The 21,366-nt window shown below is 36.1% G+C and overlaps 1 protein-coding gene and 1 pseudogene across 1 annotated transcript; one reads left to right on the top strand and one right to left on the bottom strand.

Annotated features, from left to right (window-relative positions):
• Positions 1 to 866: 866 nt before the first annotated feature.
• LOC122142476 lies at positions 867 to 11,232 on the bottom strand (annotated as a pseudogene).
• An 822-nt stretch (positions 11,233 to 12,054) lies between these two features.
• samm50 (SAMM50 sorting and assembly machinery component) lies at positions 12,055 to 15,777 on the top strand. Its single transcript, XM_042752780.1, is given in 12 exon segments — positions 12,055 to 12,189; positions 12,293 to 12,394; positions 12,504 to 12,591; positions 12,677 to 12,787; positions 12,920 to 13,010; positions 14,256 to 14,385; positions 14,461 to 14,532; positions 14,616 to 14,702; positions 15,179 to 15,197; positions 15,200 to 15,249; positions 15,480 to 15,627; positions 15,710 to 15,777. Coding segments are annotated over 12 exon segments (1,059 nt in total). The 5' UTR covers positions 12,055 to 12,096.
• The last annotated feature ends 5,589 nt before the right edge of the window (positions 15,778 to 21,366 follow it).

Raw genomic sequence — 21,366 nt, 5'->3', positions numbered from 1 at the left:
TTCACTAATCATTTATTGTGAATGTTAAAGATTTGTCATTTGGATTCATGACAAATGCCTTCAACACACCTTTTTTTTCGTTGTCTTTTACAAACTGGGGGGGGGGGGGGGGGGGGGGGGTGGGAAGTTTTTAAACTAGAAATAATATTGTTGAAACATACCTGGAGACATTTGGCAATGCTAGTATTTGCACCCATGAGAGCCCAGATGAAGCCCCACAAAATCTTCTTCAAACCCCTTAAGAAAAACGGGGCCCGTTCAAATAAACAGCTATAGACTCCACAGTAGTAAGCCATCAGAAATCCACAGCCAGCAAAAGAGATATTCCATTCTTTAGAAGATTCCTGCATATTCTTCAGCATATGAATCCCTGAGGTTATGCAGTGCAAGTGCGATACATTACAGCGAGTCCAAATGAAGGTCAGTCATTAGCACTGATAGTATCTGGCAACGTTCTACTATTGCGAAATAGAGTTTTGCAATCGCAGAGGTCATGTACTGGAAAAACAACATTGCATAGTGAGGACATTGCTGTGATCATTGAGTGATATTTTTGTCAAAACATTAGTGATCTTGAAAGCCTTGATTGTGTTAGTGAGCAAAACACTGCTGCCATAATACTGCTAAATACTGGTTACTCCAAATAATTAAATTCTTGCATAATTCTTTTTTCAGCAAGAAAATACGACTAATTATAATACAATTAATTTTTTCAGAATTTATTTTTAATTGAATTACATATAAAATATGAAAGTTATAATATATAATGTCAAATTTAAATTACATAAAATTCCTATTATAAACATATTCTCTTGCTGTATGAATAAAAACAACAAATAAAGGATTAGAATAATCAGTTTATTTTTTTATTTTTTTTTTAAAACTGTGACATCAGTGTTGCTTAAGAAGTGCAATATGACACTCCAAACTAATAAACAGATGAATCTGCACTCATTTAAGGAAAATGCGCAGAAAATCATTGTATGAAATCCTTCCTGAGAGGTTCTTGTCAAAAAAAGAAGTGAAATGAAAGAATTCCTCCTCTGACAGGATTCACGCTGTATTGTCTCAGAACCTAAAAAACAAATCGTGCACAATGTTGCATGATTAAAAACAAGACATGAACTGAAAGTGTTAAGTATAAAACAGTGCTTTGTACCTTTCTGAAGTCCTGAAGAGAGATCTTTCCAGTGCGCTCTTTGTCAAATGCGATGAATTTGTGCCTCATCTGCCTCCAGAAGAGCTGGATAGGCCTGGAGATTCTCAGCATGGCTTCAGCACACTGGCTACTAAATGGGCCAGGACTCATCTGAAGGAGAAATGCGTGATTATATTCACAATTCATCAAATATACTGGCCTATTTAGAATGACAGCAGTGAACTCACTGGTGTCCTGGGGAGCTGCAGTTTGAGTCTGTGCGATGCAGAGTTGACCTGAGGACTGAACATCAGCACAAAGTGCCGCAGGAAGTCCGGATAAGAGAGACGTCCACTGTTTTTGATGTCGTATTTGACAGCCAGCTGCTCAAACTCAAGTGGACTCAGCTCAATATGGAGGCCCTGGAGTATTTCTGCACAACATCAATTTAAACAATTGATAACAATTTTCAAACAACAATGTGACAATCATAAAATATAATATATAAATAAAAGTAACTACAATTACTGCATACACACACACACACACACAAACAGGAAAATGAGATGTTTCCATTGTCAATTGCAATACATTATGATTAGCTTTCCACTTTTTGGCCAATGAAATTCCATGATTTTTCTCATAATTGTCCTTTTGATTTTTATATTATTTTATAATAACTATACAAATTATACATTATATTTTACACATTTCATGCATTTATATGTATATGAATATATATATATATAGAGAGAGAGAGGGAGAGAGAGAAAGAGAGATTACATTATATTGTATTTTATATTATTTAGAATATAAACATCATCCTAATTCAGTCATTTGCTAATAATTTATTCAGAAAAAAAATATTCCATGAATTATATAAATTATAACAAAAGTTATAAAAGGTAATTTTATATTGTTATATTAAAATACATTAAAATTATACTTTATTATATTATTATATAAAAATCATTATAATTCAGACCCATTTGCTAATAAATTTTCAGAAAATAATATAATTTAGACAAAATAATTCCTTGACTTTCTCATGTTTTTAAAAATGCATAATTTTATAATTAATCATTATTATAATTTTACAATAATTATATAATATATATATCATGCAATGTTAAACATAATATTCTATATTATAAATATATAAATTAAATTACATAAAAAAGAAAACAAAAAATTTACATTTATATATATATATATTTATTTTATATGATGTTATTTATAAATATATTTTTACACCTGTTAATAACTGTCTACTTATACCTCTCCTTACCATGCAAGGAATCATACCTTGACAAAGTTTCGTCGAAACGTTGAATAAAAAAAAGAAGCTTTTTTGCAAGTATGCGTTTCTATGTCCTCTCTATGCAATTTTGGTGTCTTCTGACCTGCACCTCGTACGGTGTGCGTGTGCTTGTTTATTTCATTAAGAAATTTATATTTATATAAAAATAATTAGAATTCAAACCCATTGTGACCTATTTCTGTACTGGTTTTACTGATTAATTGAAGATAGCCAATTTGAAAGAACAATTATGTTTGTGAAGTCAGAGCTAGAATATTTTAGATCTGAGCACAGCTAAAAAAATATATATATATTCACTATATAAATGTACATGACATTTTTTTTTTTAATTTCAATTACTTTTCTAATCTTGGAAAATTCCCTAGTTTTGACTTTTTATATGGTTGAAAGGTGCAGTGACTGTTAAATGGAGAGATATCTGGCCTCAGCAATGTACCTAGGAATACATCCACATCTATCTCTCCGGTCCTCTCAGGGTCGGCCTGCCTGCATCTCCTCTGGATGTGCCTCCAACAGTCCTGGATCTTGGAGCGTAGCTTCATCTCCACATCCTCACAGTTCAGCAGTGGTGTGGACCTTCTGCTCGCAGTGGAGGGTCTCTGAAGCTGCTCTGACACTGATGACTGTGGATAAGAATGGTGGGATTCAAAAGAAATTAGGGAACTTGTAAAATCCAATACAAGGAGAAGTATACCAATATTAGCATATGAAGTAAATGTACCGCAGAGCGCCGAAAGGCACAGGGTGCTGTTTTGGGGCGTCTGAGTGACGTTGGTCTCTCTACATCGTTGCTCTTGCTGAACCCGGTAGTGATTTAGCAACCTTTTCCAGGCCTTGCGGTTCTCCACTGAACTTTTTCAGGAATTCTCGATATTCCAGATTTCCAAAGCCATTAACTGGTAGCATTTTCCACAGGTCTTGAAACTGAAAGAGTTGGTTGTTTTTCAAGCTATTGAAGGAACTATTAAAGAAACTCATGTGGTACTGGAAATTACCTGTTCGTCGGTGAGCCTCATGAAGTGACGATCACAAATGGCCTTAAAGTCAGTTTTGGAGATCGTGTTTATATATTGGCGTAGTCCGAGGTCTACCATTTCCTTTGTTATAGTGTATATGCGGGCTGACACAACCTCCTGTATCCGTCTCAAAATGTCACTGATTACTAAAGATCGGGGCTGATTAGGAAAGCACAGCTTATGGATTTTCTTCAGCCATTCATCTGCTGTCTGTTGGAGTTAAAGAAATAAATAGTGTTTTTTATAATTCACCATATGCAACTTAGACCATTCTTAATTTTGACAACCTCATATTGTGCAAAAAGTACAAACTCAACCATAAAAAAACTTTGGACCTCTTGTTTGTGGAGGTTGAAGACTTGGAGGAATTTCTTCCAGTCAACCATAATCTCCTCCCCTTCGTTTATTCTGAGCTCCGACAGCAACTTCCTGAACTGCACTTCTGAGAGACGCATACAGAAATGGTCCAGCACTTGTCGAAACTTTGTTTGTGGTATCATACTATCTCCAGTCTTATCAAATGCAGAGAAAGCCTAGAAAACAAAGTACAGCAGCAGTTTGGGGTTGGTTTGATTTTAAAAGTTTTCCTTGCTAAATAATTAAATTAATTTCTTTAAAAAAAACAACTCCTCACTTTTGGTCCAGTAGTGTTTACAAAAACACTTTACACAGCTTTGTAATTGCAGCACATTCCAGGTTAAAACATCTCTATAGCAATCATAATATACTGTACTTTATAAACAGTCAGTACCTTGTAGAGAGTATCTGAGGAGGCAGTAACCAGCTCCTTGACTCTTTGTATTGTTTTTTCTGGGCTCAGCTCCTCTATATCCTCCACTGGTTCTGGAGAACACACAGTCGGACCTTGAGGAGGTTCACCTGCAGACCTGCTGGAAACTGGAGGTCCAGTGATATGCTTTAGAAAATCAAGGTATGGCAGCTCCTTCAGACTGCCGTCAAAGCCAAGGCTGAAAAACAAAAAGAAAAAAGGAAATACAATGCAGAAGCTCATAACACTGACCATATTTTGAGTAACTGAACATGTCTGATATTGAGAGTTACAGGTTCAGTAGATGTGTGAGCTGTTGTTCTCGAAGTCGAAATCCATGTCTGTGCAGGAGAGATAGCAGGTCTGTCACGGTAACGTGACCATCTTTGTTTTTATCCAGAATCACAAGGCTTCCATTCACTCTCTCAAAGTCATTCCCAATCCACTTCCTTCAAACACAGATAGTTCCATGTAACAACATATGCATGAGGAGAATATTTTCATCCACTTTTACATTTGTCAGTTGATACAGAGATAATTTTCACCTAAGATTTTGTAGCATAACTTCCAGGTCAGGTGTGGAAATCACCCTCTCGGTGAGCTGTTCTTGTAAAGCGTCTGATTGGCTGTCTTCATCTGATGTGATTTTAAGCTTACTTAAAAACTCTGTCTGAGTGGACAAAGCCCTTCCCCTCTTCATCATATCTGTGAAGTGAAAAGAAGAGTTTTTAGTTTTATTTCCAGCAGATATCAGACATTTGAAATTTTCTGAATGCTTGCCAGATATATATTTTAGTTAACATCATGCTTTATATTGATTGTGGTTCAAATATCAAATGCACTGAAGAACACATACACTCCTTGAAATATCAGTGTTGCTTACCTGTCCCAGAGTTTTTCAAACTCGTTTGGTGTGATGGGCATGTAGTATTTAAAAAGTAGCTGCTTTAGACCATTTTTGGTCATGATGCTTTTTAACATCGTCACCCAACTGACAAAAGGCCTGCCAACACAAATTGTTATGTAAAAAGTATGTGTAATTCCTCATTAAAACATTTGTACATGTAGAAGGTTTCCTCATGGAAGCCATAATTTTGAGATCACATGACCGGTCAAATACTTTTCAGTTTATCTTAATAAAAAAAACACATCTTGCTATAAACATGGGCTGCCTGCTAATAATGTATTTCTTCTCCAATACATCCAGGCCACTAGGTGTAAGTGTATGTTCAAGACAACTGCCATATAGTTGAAAAAAGTGACTAGGACTGGATGTAGATTACCTTTGAGAGCTCAGAAGGTCTTTTCTGTGCAGTGGATGCCAAATAGCCATGAAATTGGTCACATGCAGTGTCAAGGTATCCATCTCCTCTGAAAAAAAAAAGAAGATTTCTGTTATAAAAAACAGCTAGGATAAATATAAATATTACTTCCAGAGGAGTGTTTTTTACGAGGTGTTATCGTGGTGATGTGATTTCGTCTTGCTGCCAGAGTGAACTTTGTTGTAGAACTCAGCGTAGTTGAGTGTGCAGCCAGGCGTAAGGCCCAACAGGTCAAGCAGTCTCTGATACTCCTTCTCTGTGGTTACAAACATCAGGCTGTCAAACAGAGCCCTGAAGTCATTCCGATTCACCACTCCATCTCGGTTCTTGTCCATGAGACGGAAAGCGGTCAGAGCATCCTGCAAACAAGAGCGAGGTAAAGATGTCTGAAGCAGTGGGATTTATTAAGTGTTGTTTTTATGCATTTAGAGCCTTTTAAAAAATGCACTATTTGTTGATACAATGAGAAGGACTAAATATAGAGTGGCCTACAATGTATTGTATATAGACACTTTTTTAGCAGTAAATTAGTAAATAATTAAAAAATATATTTTGCTTTGATACCCCATGATATTCCTCGATCCTCTTTTTAAGTTGAGCTAGACAGTCCTCTGCAGTCAAAAGAGTGGACGTTTGTACATTCTTTGTCTGTCTTTCTTCGTCCTTTTCTGGTATTGTAACTTCTGTGTAGAAGAGAAATTGATCGATTATGTTTTGTGCCATATGTTTGTGTTAAGAAAACGGATTGTGTGTTGAGAAAAATCAAACCTTCAAATTTGGCCACAAAGTCAGTGACAGAAATCGAACCCAAATTAAAACCAAGAGACTCGATAAGCATCTGAAGCTGGGGTCCTTCCAGGAAAATACCACAGTCATCCAGAATCTAAAAGCAAGAGTGACATGAATCAATGTAAAGAACTGAACGCTTAAGACACTGCTTGAATGTTGCCTTCACATGATCAGAATTACAGTTAAGACTTTCTGACCTGATCTCATAACGCACCTTACAGAAATCTCTCAGAGTAAGCGCTACTGTCATGCTTTTCCTTTTGGACACCAGATAGTCCTGAAGGGACATCCCGCGTCTCTGAAGCCTGTCCTTGAGTTTCCTCAGGACAACATCCTTCACTGCTTGTGCTTTTAAGTTCATTATGGAGGCTTCATGTGCCTTTTCCTCTCTATATTAAAACAAAAAAACATTTATCTGAGTTCCACGTATCACTTCTCATGCTTATTATTGAACATACAAACCTCTCAGTGATACTGAGGCGGCTCTCAATCTTCTCTGAAACACCCAAGCTCTTCAGAAATAGCGTGTAGTTCACATTTCCACCCTCCAAGAATGGTTCACAAAGCCTTTGAGAGAAAACAGAGGGAATTAGTCAGTATCCAGAGGTAAGGCTGAGGGCAGAGAAGTGAGACTCACTTGCTGAAGTGGCGCTCAGACAGCGGCAGTCCGTGTTGTCGGATCAATCTCCCAAGGTCTTCTGAGGGGATGGTGTCTCTCTGGTTTTGGGTTGTGTTGATGATAGATTCGATCAGCATGTCATAGTTCTCAGAGAGCTTCTCCTTAAGAATCTGTTCCACCTGTAGAGAGACAAAATCATGTGTGTGATAGAACTAGGATTGATAAGTGATTCATGGACTTATTTATTTATAAACCTTAGATATATTTTCTAAGACTGAATTTTGAGCTTAATATATAAAAATAGAATACTGTAAAATTGTAAAAATAAAAAACTCTGAAGGTTACTTACAGCATTCTTTGTTGTCGTTGCTGTGGATGGCAATGGGTTTAACTGTTCTGAAACCTTTTTATTGAGCTTTGCTGTCTCCTGGAATAAATTCACAAAACAGTTTTTATAGGTTGAAACATTTTAAATTTGCAAATAACCCATATACTGTATAGGCAAAACCTGTCAAGAAAAATAATAAGTCATATTTTGTATAAATAAATATAGTAAAGTTTTGGACTCTCCTAATTTCGGTATTGTCTTACCGTAATTATTGGCTTAATCATTTTGTAATGACTTTTATTATTGTAATATATAATTTATATTGTAATGTTTTTTTTTTTTGTAATTTCTTTTCTTTCTTTTCTTTTTATCTATGACAGTTCAAAAATGTACCTTTTTCAGTAATGACAAATTGCATATTGCAGTAATGAGAAATGGGTAAAATGAGCTTGAATCTCCTGAAAATAATGTCACAATGCAAAAAAATCTTAAAGGTTCTAATATTAAAATTTATTCACTTCATGTAATATTTCTTTTTTCTCTCTCTCTCTCATTTTTCTAACTTTTAAGGTAAAATGTGACCATGATATTATAGTACTGCAAAGGTAATAATGACCATGACTGGTCTTTGGTGATAGAGGAAGTCCAGGAATTGTTGATAATTTATGGCATCTGTATGTTCCACATCCAAGAATACAGCAAGAGCGCTGAACTGCTCATCGCTGAGATGGAAAGTTCAGGCTCCTCAGAGCCCTGCATAGTTCATCTCTACTGATAAACCCTGTTCTGTTCTGCAGAAAAAAGAAACAGTTATCATTATGAATAGCTGTGATTTGAAGTGCATCAATTTACAACTTTTGATTATCTAGTCTCAGAACTTACTTTATCAAAGTCCAGAAAGGTTTCTGTCAGAAGAGGCTGATTATCAAAAACATGCTGACGTAAGTTTAGTAGAATTGCTTCAATACTGCATGTGTCTGGAGTTGCTGGAACAGAATCTTTCCTGATTGAGGCATTAAAATATATGCATAATCGAAGATACTTCTGCATGCACAGAATCCTTCAATATTTATAGGAGACTAACAAGAACTTTATGGCCAACTTACTGTACAGCTATGTCGTCTTTGAACAATCCAAGAAATATTCTCCATTGCAGAGGGTCTGTGCTGCTCACTCCAAATCTGTGACAGTAAACACTAGATGAATTTCAGAATTGCTTTCAGGGAGGTTCATAAACGATATGTTGATATCTCATACCTATTCAATAACTCCCTGAAGATATTATCATCCATGGGGAAGAGGAAATTACTGAGGACAGATCTGAGATCCTCTTGAGAGACAAATCCACTGTCTGTGATGTCAAATGCCTGCAGAGCTTTTTCAACAAGGCTGTAATTCTTCTTTATCTGTAAGTCAAAACAGAACTTTTTTTTAAAAAAATTGAAATTCTTATATTTTTAGATAAAAAAAAGATCTCTGTCATACTCACTTTGCTCAAAAACCTTGTCTGGACTTCATCCATGTTGACATTGCCCCTGGATTTGCTTGAGAAAGCCCTTACGCTTGTCTTACTTTTAGGTCTTGTTGTAGAAACGACTGACAGTGTCCCAATTCAGTGCTGAAAGCATGTGTAAATCAGACTATTTAACTGATAATTATTTTATTACTATCTTATCATATTGCATCATTTATTTCATATAACTTTACCCCAGTTGTATAGAATCTGGTGCACTTTTTCTATCGTTTTCACAGTCAACACCAAGCTTCTCAAGAAACTCCTTGTAAGATATTGTGTCAGAATTATTCACGCTGTAATGTGACCATAGTCTAAAAGAGAAGACATAAACACAAAAAACATAGCTTTCAGGAAAAAAACAATAATACTTCAGGAGAGTTCCATTAAATTGAAAAAACCGGGACCTGTGGAATTCCAGCTGACTCATGGGAAAGCAGTATCCCTCGAGGACTTTACGCAGCTCGTGTTGCTGTATCTGCCCATCGCTGTTGTAGTCAAAACAGCCGAAAAGCCCTGCTGATGTTTTTCAAATTGCCTCCAATCTGAAATGATGAGGATCATGGATGTTACACAATAACTTCAACAGGTAAGTATTTATATAATATTCAAAACATGCTATACTCTACACCTTATCTTTCAGACGACACTGTAGTTCTCCAAGTGACGAGTTTCTGTAACTTCCACTACTGTTTCTGTTAAGAAATTATATGTCGTATATATGAAGAAATATTATACACAGTTCGTAACTTTGAGGTCCGTTAGATATATATATATATATATTTAAAGAAATTATTACTTTAATTCAGCAAGGACACAGAAGTGACAGTGAAAAACATTTATCCTGTTTTAACCATGATATTTATATTAAATGTTTTTGAGCACTAAATCAGAATATTAGAATGATCTCTCAAGGATCATGTAACTGTGGAGTATTGGCTGCTGAAAATTCAGCTTTGCATCACAGGAAAATATAATGAACTAGAAAACAGTCGTAATATTTCACATTATTGTTAGTTTTACAGTATGTTTGATCAAATAGCATGGGTGTGCATAAGAGAATTCTTTTATCTTAGTAACCCCAAACGTTTTAAAATGTAGTGTGAAGGAAATCTAATAATTGAGAAAACATCCTCAAAAACATACATTACCTGCCTACTGCAGAGGACATTTTGCAGTATCTTCTGAGAAACTCCATGTAAGAAATTGTTCCATTTTCTCTTAAGTCAACCTAATGAAGATATTTTAATGATGTTGAAATGAGTGAAAATATTAAACATATACTATAAAAAAAAAATCACAGCTTAACACTCTTAAAAATAAAGGTGCTTAAAAGGTTCTTCACATCGATGCCATAGAAGAACCATTTTTGGTTCCACAAAGAACCATTCAGTCAAAGGTTCTTTAAAGAAACATCTCTTTCTTACGTTTTTATAATCTGAAGAACCTTTTTTGGCCACAAAGAACCTTTTGTGAAACAGAAAGGTTCTTTATAGAACCATTTAGACAAAAAAGTTTCTTCTATGGCATCGTGACACACCTTTTTTTTGTTTTTAAGAGTGAAGTACCACAATATAACATTACAGGAAGTGCACTGAAGGAAGTGTGGGTGACTTTTGTAATTCTAAATGAAAACACCTTTGCCAACAGACCCTCAAACTGAGATTCAGTGAGTGGAACAAGAAACCCCTCGATTACACGCCTGAACTCTCCTTTGGTGACAGCTTTGTTGCCTTCCTGGTCAAAGGCTTCGAAAGCAGCCTGCAAGTCCTCTTTTTTGTCCTTGACTCTCTCCAAAGAGTAGGTTCTCAATGTCCACCAAAGAAAGACTCTCGTCTGCCACCGACTGCACGGAGGAGGCTGTCAAGAACAAGTAATAAAATAAGGTATCTCCTCAACAAACATGCTTTTCCACCATTGCCAAGAAAATAAACAGCATACCAGAGTCAGACTTGATTGTGTTCCTCCTTGAGAAATCCCTGAGGAGAGACCGAGACGCACTCTTAGCTCTGGGGATGATGGCGAGCCCTTGTGTCATAGGCCTCAGATCTATATGGCTCGATATTTGAGGCCTCTGTGCGGAAGGTGACACCTGAATGTAACCATATATACACTTTTTGTTAAACAGCTTTTTTGAAATACTGCATTGGTTGTTTCCTTTGTCATTTTTTAAAATTATGATATAATCTATTATGTTTATGATAATATATTGAAATGTAAGTCTCCAATATACAAAGTTTCAACTTATTTGAAACTTTTAAAACGGTTTTTTTAAAGATTTAAAGGACCAGTAGCGTCTTAAGAAATACTGTTTCCTTGGCAGTTTACACCTGGCAAGGTTTTCAATCAGAATTATATTAGTAAAAGTGTCTTTATACTACCCAGCTCTCCACAGCGGACCTCGGACGCATTCTTGTGTTAAATCGTATTTACACTGTCGCTGTTCAAATTAAAAACTTGAGCACAACACCTCTGAGTCTGCAGCCAGTCGAGGACGCTTTGCTGTTCCCATGGATATGGTCTGGCAAATGGCTGTCAATCAAAATCAGAAGTGTGGCTCCGCCTGCCTGGAACGCTTAACCAATTAGCAATCAGGTTGTCCACAATGTTCTACTGAAAAAGGCGAATATAAACTCACAAAATATTTTAAAAAAACGATAGGACCGAGGGATAAAGAGTGTTGAAAGTCGTATGAAATGTAACTTAAACTGCAATTTGTCTCCATATTTTTTAAGGAAAATAGTGACGAGCATGACGTAGTTTGTTCTGTCCCCCTCTGCGCCAATCATCATTCCCAAGGGGCGTGGTTACCAAGTGTCATGGCGGCCACCCGGAGATTGTTTGTAGTGTGCCAGAGACAGACCCGCGGATTGTTCTGTATTAAACTGAACTGTGTTTATTATAATATTAGGGACATTTGAATGTAAATAGTTTTCTTAAACATGGGGACGTGCCATGCCAGGGTAAGCGTATTTTTCCAGAGCTGATGGAGAAGCTAAAGGCATGACCTCTGAACAGAGTCTTTGAATGACAGGCTGAGTTCAGGGTGACGTTTAGTAACGTTACCCACATTAATCCAGATTAACTGTCAATATGATAATAAATCATCTTACACATCTCGACACATATAATGCTCACTCGTATAGCATTGGATATTAACAAACTAACGTCAGTGCTGTCATAACAATACTGAGCATGCTTAATAAACATAATAGATCTAAAAAAACTATAACTCACTCACTTCTACATATCTGTTGAGCCAGAGTCTGGACCCCCTTCCTATGCAAGGACCTGAGCTGGGGGTTCAAGCAGATGACATGGACCTGGGAGAACCAGAGCATGAAGAGAAACAGGAAGTTCTGGAAAATAAAGATGTGAGATGGGATTTATGTGATTTTTTCGATCCCACTGCTTGTACATAAATGTGGTTTTGTACCAGGCATATTTGGTGTTTTCATATGTATTTCAATCATTTAGGTCGTAGTACAGCATGTGCACATCGATGGTCTTGGAAGAACGAAGGAAGACATTTTAACATATGAGATTGCAGATGTTTTCCGTGCCAAAAACTTGATTGATGTGAGTATCATGCTGCTTGTGGATAAATTACACTATTAAAATTGTATTACATTTTTTTTTCACTAGATTTAAACTATTATCTAAATTATTCTTTATAATTATGTTACAGGTAATGAAGAAGTCCCATGAGGCCAGACAGAAACTTTTGCGTCTGGGGATATTCAGAAATGTGGAAGTTGTCATTGACACTGCTGAAGGTACGAGAAATAAGCAAACAAATAGTGGTAAATAACCAATAATCAAAGTGATGCATCAAAGTCTGAATTCCTCTGAAAACATCAGGTGCTGATGCGCTGCCAAATGGACTAGATGTGACATTCGAGGTGAAGGAGCTGAGAAGAATGACGGGAAGTTACAACACCATGGTTGGGAACAACGAGGGAAGCATGGTGAGCTACTGACTCCTGCATCATCACTGTTAGCTGTGTGTCTACATTGAGAAACCGAAATTATTCATAGAAGTGTTGTTCTGGTTCTCGTTTCAGGTGCTGTGGTCTGAAATTGCCCAATGTTTTGGCCGTGCAGAGAAGCTGACCTTCCAGTTCTCTTATGGGACTAAGGAAACCTCATATGGCTTGTCATTCTTCAAGCCCCAGCCTGGACATTTTGAGCGCAAGTATGTTTCTTGGCCTGGTGGTGAAGATTCTATTTTTAAAAAATTACACTTTGATTTGTTAAAAATGTCTAGTTAGTCATTAAAGTTGAGTTCATTTCTCATTAGTAAACAAACTTGACATAATATTCATTAAGGGTTAAAAAAAAAAAAACATAGTTTACTTGACTAAACACTGTAAACATTTTAAAATGTATCTCGTCTGGGCCAAACAAACAAAAAATATATATTTTTGTCCAGTTAATATCTAGAATAAGCAACTAGCAATCATTGCTCATGGCAATGACAACTAAAGCGTATTCACAATATGTCCTACCCAAACCTTACCTAAAAATTCATCAACCTTTTGAAATATTGACAGAATTGTTTATATGTACAGTATAGCTGTGATTACTAGATTTATAGTAATCATGTTTCAGTGGTTATTTGTGAATGTTGTGAACTGGTTTTCCCAGGTTTTATATTTGACACTCACTCACTCTTCAGCTTCTCCATAACTTGTATAAAGTCACGGGCAGTTCCCATGGAGCTCACTCAGAGAAACGGACCGAGGGGTCTCCACAGAGTTCAGCGTAAAGGATTTATTTTATTAAAATTATTTTTAATAAAATTACAATTATTTATTTAAATTTGTATTTTTTTTTTTTTTAATTATCATAAATAATTTAGTTTTAGTAGATATAGGGCCAGATTTACTAACAGCTTGTGTCAGCACAAACCATCTTTTGGGGTTAAAACAGTACTGTCAGGATTTACTAAACACGCGCAGTGAAGAATTAGCGCCAAAAAGGTGTGCGTTATTGTTGCGCCTGAACTTATTGAATATGCATTTATAGGAGTTTCCCTTTCAGACGCAAAATTTATGGGAGGACAGTATTAAAATGAATCACGCAACGCGATTTACTAAAGTTTGCGCTCTTCAAATTAATGGTATTTGCACCATTATTTACTGCCCAAAAAAGCATGTCTCAAGCTATCCGCACCAGATGAGTATCGGCTCTGCTTATTTGTGCTGCGCTTTGGTATATTGCGTTGGTTTGATATGTAAAATGAGATGCGATGCATCTATGTTCTTTAATTTGCGCAATTGTTAGTAAATCCCCTGCAGAGATTTCCACGCCCATCGTCCTGTTTTGGAAGGGTGCTAATTTTCCTGTTTAGTAAATCTGGCCCATAACGTCAAAAGTTTTACTATATGTATAAGATATTATCTAATTATTTATGGATTGTTTGGTCTATAATCACCAGTTCCCATCTGGGGGACACATCACACTTTGAAGTGGGAGGGCGTGTGGAGAGAGCTGCGGGCTGTTTGGCCCGTACGGCCTCCTTCGCTGTCAGGGAGGAGAGTGGCCATTCCCTGAAGTCCTCACTTTCTGTATGTTTCTTCTCTGAAACTTGTTATTACAGTCATTGATATCTGATTTTTTAATATAGGATATTTTCCCCACAGCACACAATGGTCATCGACACACGCAATTCTACCATTCTTCCAAGGAAAGGTGCCTTATTGAAGATCAACCAGGTTTGTTTGAATCAATTGTTGTCTTTGTAAGAAATAGTTTATCAGATACTGTCATTGTTTACTTAATTTTTATGGTCTGTTAGGAACTGGCAGGTTACACTGGAGGAGATGTCCGTTTCCTGAAGGAAGACTTTGAAATTCAGCTCAACAAGACTCTGTTCTGGGACTCTGTGAGCTGCTTTATTGCCAGTGTTATTTCAGTATGCATTAAGGTATTATTTATAGTACTTACTCAAATTTGAGTAGTTGCGGGACTCCAGCTTGAACTAAACTCAAATTAGAAATGGCAACTAACTGAAAATATATATAGATTTGGAATATTTTATTTTAATTCAAAAAACATTTTTACAATTAACATAAATGTTTTTTATTAGTCATAGTTTTAGTTACTAACAACATAGTTTGTTGATGTTTTAAGCACTTTCAGAGGACTCTCTTTAGTTTTAGTTATTTTAATCCTTCACCCTAAAAAAATTAAAATTAGAAATGTTTCCTTGGCAAACTAATCTGGGATAACAAGAGTCGATATATAATTATTAATACAAAATTAAAATAATAAAAATTACATTAACAATGTTCAAATACAAGCTTGTACACACTTTCTGCACTGAAAATAAGTTTAATTTTATTTTATTTCAACGAAAAGGTGCTCTCTACCTCTCTGTGGGAGGTATGTTGCTGCCTCTTGGAGACAAACCCTCCGTATGCGCTGAACGGGTTAGTGAATTCCCTCTTTTTCATTGGTAAAAAATAACCCACAAAACACACAAGGGTAAAGCTATTTTTGTATTTAAATGTGTGTTTAGGTTTTATCTGGGTGGTCCGACCAGTGTAAGGGGCTTCAGCATGTACAGCATCGGCCCTCAGAGTGAAGGTACCTGACTCCGACAGTGAAGCTCAGTATCTCAATATTCACTATTAGGTTTGTTTTCTCACTTTGATGACAGGTGAGTTACCTCGGTGGGGAGGCTATTGGATGCCGAGGGCTTCATCTGTACACCCCTCTCCCATTCAGGCCAGGTAGAGGCGGCTTCGGAGACCTTTTCAGGACACATTTCTTTCTCAATGCCGGAAACCTGTGTAACCTCAACTATGGTGAGATAAAGAAAGCTGCAATGGTTTTATTTTTCTCTATGTTTTGCTACATTTGTTGACCTATAATGACATCATCCACTAGGGGAAGGATACCCCGGCGCACCTGAGCAAGCTGCCGAATGGTATCCGCTGGTATTATGGAGCGGGTAATTGTGTTGCGTCCTCTAGGGACACACGCTCGGCTGGAGCTCAACTATTGCATTCCCATGGGTGTCCAGAGCGGAGACAGGTAGACAGTCACAGACACTCATACAGTCAATCACAAATACACATGTGATTACACTTTTAATGTGATTGTGTTATTCTTCTACTATTATAAATTTGTAAATGTACCGATGTGTTTGTCTCTTAGGATATGTGATGGAGTGCAGTTTGGGGATGGAATCCGGTTCCTGTGATAAACGAGGTCCCGTTTTAGAACAAAGTTAGCATTTCCTGTCACTTTGTTCTTGTGATACAAGGATATTCCTACGATTCCATTTCCAGCGCTGCAAAGTAATCTGCAAATGAATGTTGGCTAATTTCTCAGAGTTTGGTGAACCCGCGAAAAGAAGAAGAAAATTGTCCAAAACGATTTGTATCAGTCGCCCATTTTAAAGTTATGGCATTTCAGAGGGGAATATATTGGACATCAGTGCTCTTATTGTCATATTTATTTGATTGTCAGAGCAAGTCAGTGGTTCAATAAATAAGTTTATGGCCTTTATTATGCTGTCTCTTTTTGTGTCATATATAGTTACTATTAAATTCTATATATTTTTGTGAATAATATAATATAACAAATATAATACAATTCTACATATTTATATATAACAAAAAGAGTCAACAAATATTAATACAAAATTAAATAATCTAAAATTGACAGTTTTATTAATCAAGTCAATATATATAATCAATTCAAAATTGAAAATAAAAAAGTTTAAAATAAAATCAGCAGTTGAATGTGTGTGTGTTTATAAGTATATACTATATATATATATATCATATATATATATATAAAATTAATATTTTAATTTTTTTAATTAATGGCCCTTGTAGAGTTAAAAAAAATAATACAAAAATAAACCAGTGTGTTTATATAAAAAAAAAAATAAGTGGGCTTACAGAGTTTCACTAATTCAGCTAATTCTACTTATATTACTCTTATAATATATATTTATTCATATATATATAGTATTTATTTGTATATAAACACAAATTTCAGCAAAACGTTCAAATAAAAAATTGTTCACACTTTCTGCACTTTTAATCATACAAACACTGAGTAATTCCATCGTCTTTCACTATTTGTCTTTCACAAAACATTTCTCAACCACTGCCAAGCCATATTTAAAGACTATTGGTCTTGGATCAATAAGTTTACCGATACTAAAATACACACATTTATAAGTTTTAAAAAAATGATTAAACTGTATCCTTCTCACACAACATATGAAATGCTTTTCATTACAGAGTTTCTGAAAACTGGTGGTACTTAAATTGTGGCTTTAATTAGTAAATTTAGTAGTAACCATCATGAAAATAAAGAGTGCTCTATATTTGCGTTCGAAACATCATCGAAATCCAAAAATAAAAAAAAATTAAGACAATGCCAGAATCTGATGTATAACATCAAGTCCACAGGAGACAATCTAAGATTATATCTCGGGCTTTAGCTGCCACTGAGAAAAATAAGATCTGGTGCCAGTGTCATATTGAGTTCCAATAGGGGGCAGACACTAAGTGAATGATGCAAATTAAAGGGACAGTTCATAAAAACAAACTAACATAAAAAAAAAATATATATCTGTCATCATTTACTCACCCTCCTGTCATTCCACTTTCCACTGGGGGGTGAACTATCCCTTTTAAATATAATAACAAATACTAATAGTTATAAACTGTTTTTTGATTGAATTCTGAATCCATAGTTGACCATCCAAGGGTCCTGTGTGGGGTCCCTGGGTACACTGTTTAGCCAGCGGTCATGGGCAGAAGGGGTATTATTCTGGTATTCAGTGGAGAGCCAACTGAAGTGGCCAAACATATGAAGCAGAGAAAGGTGGAGAGAATACTGCTTATCCCACATGCACTCCACCACAATCTTTGGCATTTTCCTGTAAGAACAAAAATACAACCAAAAAGTCCATTTAAGTTAAAATTATGTCATATATATCACACACCTGTTCATGCACTGTATGATTGTGGTGGCTACATGATGATGGTATCTGGTTGACAAGGACTCTGGGCTACCTGCGAATTCTTATGAGATTTCATTCCTGTTGCACTTAACTGTGGCGTTATGTTCAACAGGCGTTAAGATACCTCACAGTTTCACAAAAATTTAACCAAATACAAGGAAAACTCATCATCATGGAAGGATATATGTTTGAACTCTTTGGGTGCGAGTGTCTTAATGGGAGCGTACTGTCGGCTTTTGGGAGCATTCGCAGGTCTGACTGCTGGAACCACCAGCATGACCAGGTTACTGTTAGGAACCTGCTGTAAAACAAACCATCCTGAAACCATGACAGAGAAAGAGAGAGACTTGAAATAGTGTTACGGGCACAAATACACCAATCTGAAAGAACGGTGACTGATGGCTTACTTCTGACAACGGGCCACATGTGCTGCTGCTGTTGCGTCTCTCTGATGGAAAGTGTCGTACATGAAGCCGGGATACTCTGTGTTAAAAGGCTGCATTAGTTCCACCCTTATTCTGTCTGTGTGATGGAGAGGACAAGCTTTTTCATTATAACCGATAGAACACAGCTTCAGCAGGCTGTAATCCAGAGGTTTTTCAGCTGGTGTTGGTAAACTAATATTGAATCTAAACGCCCACTTAAATTGGGAAAAAAATGTGTTATTATTAGATGTTTCAGGCTAGATTATATATATCTATATAGATATAGAGATATATAGATATATATATAGTATATAGATATATGAAAAAATAATATTTCATACATATATATGGAAGAAAAAAATACACGTATGTTCTAAATTTAGACAGACCATGGGGGGTTCTAATATTTACCAAACTCTTTTCTATACTTTTAGAAATATCTATTTTTAATAATTTTATAGATATATCTTTCTGATTTTAAAACTGTTGCCTTTAGGATATAAAATACATAGTGTGCATAATATATTTGTACTGCCTTAATATTTTGATCAAATTCTTGGAGGCCTTTCACATCTAACCGTCATTTCAAAAAACCCTTTTTGGTCGGGTATGGGCCCAGTAAATCAGTCAATCACTTTGTTAAGCAATACAAATGTATTAGACAACCGTTTAAGCGATCTCTGATAAAATATGGTGTCCAGTAGAGCAGCAACACAACAAAATTGCCACAAAAACACTGGCATAGGACAAATTTTGTTGTGTGTTGGTGCGACTTGTTTTCCATTGTGTTGCCTAATGTTTCTGTTGTGTTTGCTTGGCAAAATTTAGTTGTTTTGTGGCTTGTTTCTGTTGTTGCGATTTGTTTCCATTGTGTTGTTACTTGTTTCCCTTGTGTTGTGTTAATTTTGGTGTATTGCGACTTGTTTCTGTTGTATTGTGGCTTGTTTCCATTGTATTGTGCAAATTTCATTGTTTTGTGGTTTGTTTCTATTGTGTTGCAACTTTTTTCCATTGTTTTGTTTTTTGTTTCATTTTTTTTTTGTTTTTGTTTCCATTGTGTTGGGGCTTGTTGCCATTGTGTTGTTATTTGTTTCTGTTGTGTTGTGTTTTTTTCCATTGTGTTGGGGCTTGTTTCCGTTGTGTGGCGTTTGTTTCCATGTGTTGTGACTTGTTTTCCATTGTGTTGCATCCTTGTTTGCCATTGTTTTGAGTTTGTTTCCCATCGTGTTGTGGAACTTGTTTCTGTTGTGTGGTGTTTTTTTCCATTGTGTTGGGGCTTGTTTCCGTTGTGTGGCGTTTGTTTCCATTGTGTTGTGATTTGTTTCCATTGTGTTGCCTTTGTTTCTGTTGTGTTGTGACTTGTTTCCATGTTGTGTTGTGCTAATTTTGTTGTGTTGCGTTTGTTTCCATTGTGCTGTGTAAATTTTGTTGTGTTGTGGCTTGTTTCCGTTGTGTTGTGCTAATTTTGTTCTGTCACGTTTGTTTCTATTGTTTTGTGTTAATTGCATTGTGTTGCAGCTTGTTTCTTTTGTGTTGTGGAGAGTTCATTGTGATACTAAAATCAGGATATTCTAAAGTTTGCAGTCTAGACTAATTATTTTGTCAAGAACACCATAGAAAACCTAGATCTATGCTAAAAGTCACTACAGAGATAAACTAAGTAATTTCATTAGCTTCACAAATTATTAGGATTAATGTGGGTCCTGGCTCCTACTAAAAAAGCACAAAACTAGATGAAGGACATTTGCGCACATGGACACATGTGGAGACTTACATGCGTGAAAACCCAGCGCTAGCTGAAACAGTTGTCAATGAGAAACAACTACAGGCCAAATGAGTGAACAATGGAAATGGAAAAAATGAACGAAATAGAGACTGACACTACATAAAATGATACATTAAATTATCCCAAAACAGTATAACTGAGGATGGACGGATGAGGTTTACAGGCCTGGGTGTTTTGTGGATTCTCTGAAGTTTGAACAAAAAACGGAAAAAAGTTACATCCTTGTAACTTCCTAACTTACCTTCCACAACATAGTCATTATGACAAAGACCACAGATGGTTGAACTCCAACAGAAGAAACCGCAAGTTTAAAATCGAGGGGATACATTTTTGCTGGGCAAATCAAATTACATCTCAAAATAAAAAAAAACGCGTCATGTTCCCTCCTGGTTTCACAAACCTCAAACAGTACTTACATCACAAAAAATGGTGAGTAAGAACCACTTTAACTAATGCCAGCAGACCATAGAAAAAGGCCCGGTGAGGTGAACAGAAGTGGATTGTCAACAGTGGTACAGTACAATTAAAGGACTGCATTATGCACTATAAGGATGAGTTTCCCGCTGATTAGATGCCTAGTGGTACATACGCTGAGCAGTGGACGAGCTCCATAGTGTGAGGAGGGCGTTCTTACACATTGGCCTGGTAGTCATACAGAGTCACCTTGTAGGACAATATACCGGCATTACTTTATGATCAGATTTTGAAAGTACCACCAAACTATAAATGGAATATCACTAAAGAAAAAAAAAAAACACTTATTATTTATATAATGAAAAAACAGTCTCTGAGGAGACCAGTGTACCTTTTAAACAGGCCCGATTTTAGTAAATCTAGCCATGACAGATCGTTCTTTCCCCGAAGAATTTACCAACCTGTGTGAACAGACACAGTGACACAGAGACGAAAGCATACAGTGAAGGATTATTCAGGTTATTATCCTACATTATTAACACAATATGAAATCATTCTGGATCCCAGGATGAATAAACACACACAACACACCACAACCCAAACGCTCATAGACAGACATTGATGTGCAGTGATCAGATGTGCAAGACAGATGCCTGAATTGCCCTGTCTGTGCCCACGGCAATCGGGGCTAATTAAACTCCATAAGCATTAATCTCCTGGCTACTGCTCACATAGCTACAGTGCATGTGGTGCTACAAACAGCTGCGGTTATGGTATGAGACCATTGTCAACATTGTCAACAAAATACACTAATACACAATTAATGTAATACATAAGTCAACAATAATGATGATAATTATCATAATGATTTAAATAAAACATACTGTGGACGAAAAATAATCTATCTTTTATTTATATTTGAAATTGCACTATG

The sequence above is a fragment of the Cyprinus carpio genome, chromosome B25 (assembly GCF_018340385.1).
Source record: "Cyprinus carpio isolate SPL01 chromosome B25, ASM1834038v1, whole genome shotgun sequence".
Classification (NCBI taxonomy): Eukaryota; Metazoa; Chordata; class Actinopteri; order Cypriniformes; family Cyprinidae; genus Cyprinus; species Cyprinus carpio.
The sequence above is the reverse complement of the archived record's forward strand: the minus strand, read 5'-3'. Positions and strand labels throughout refer to the sequence as shown.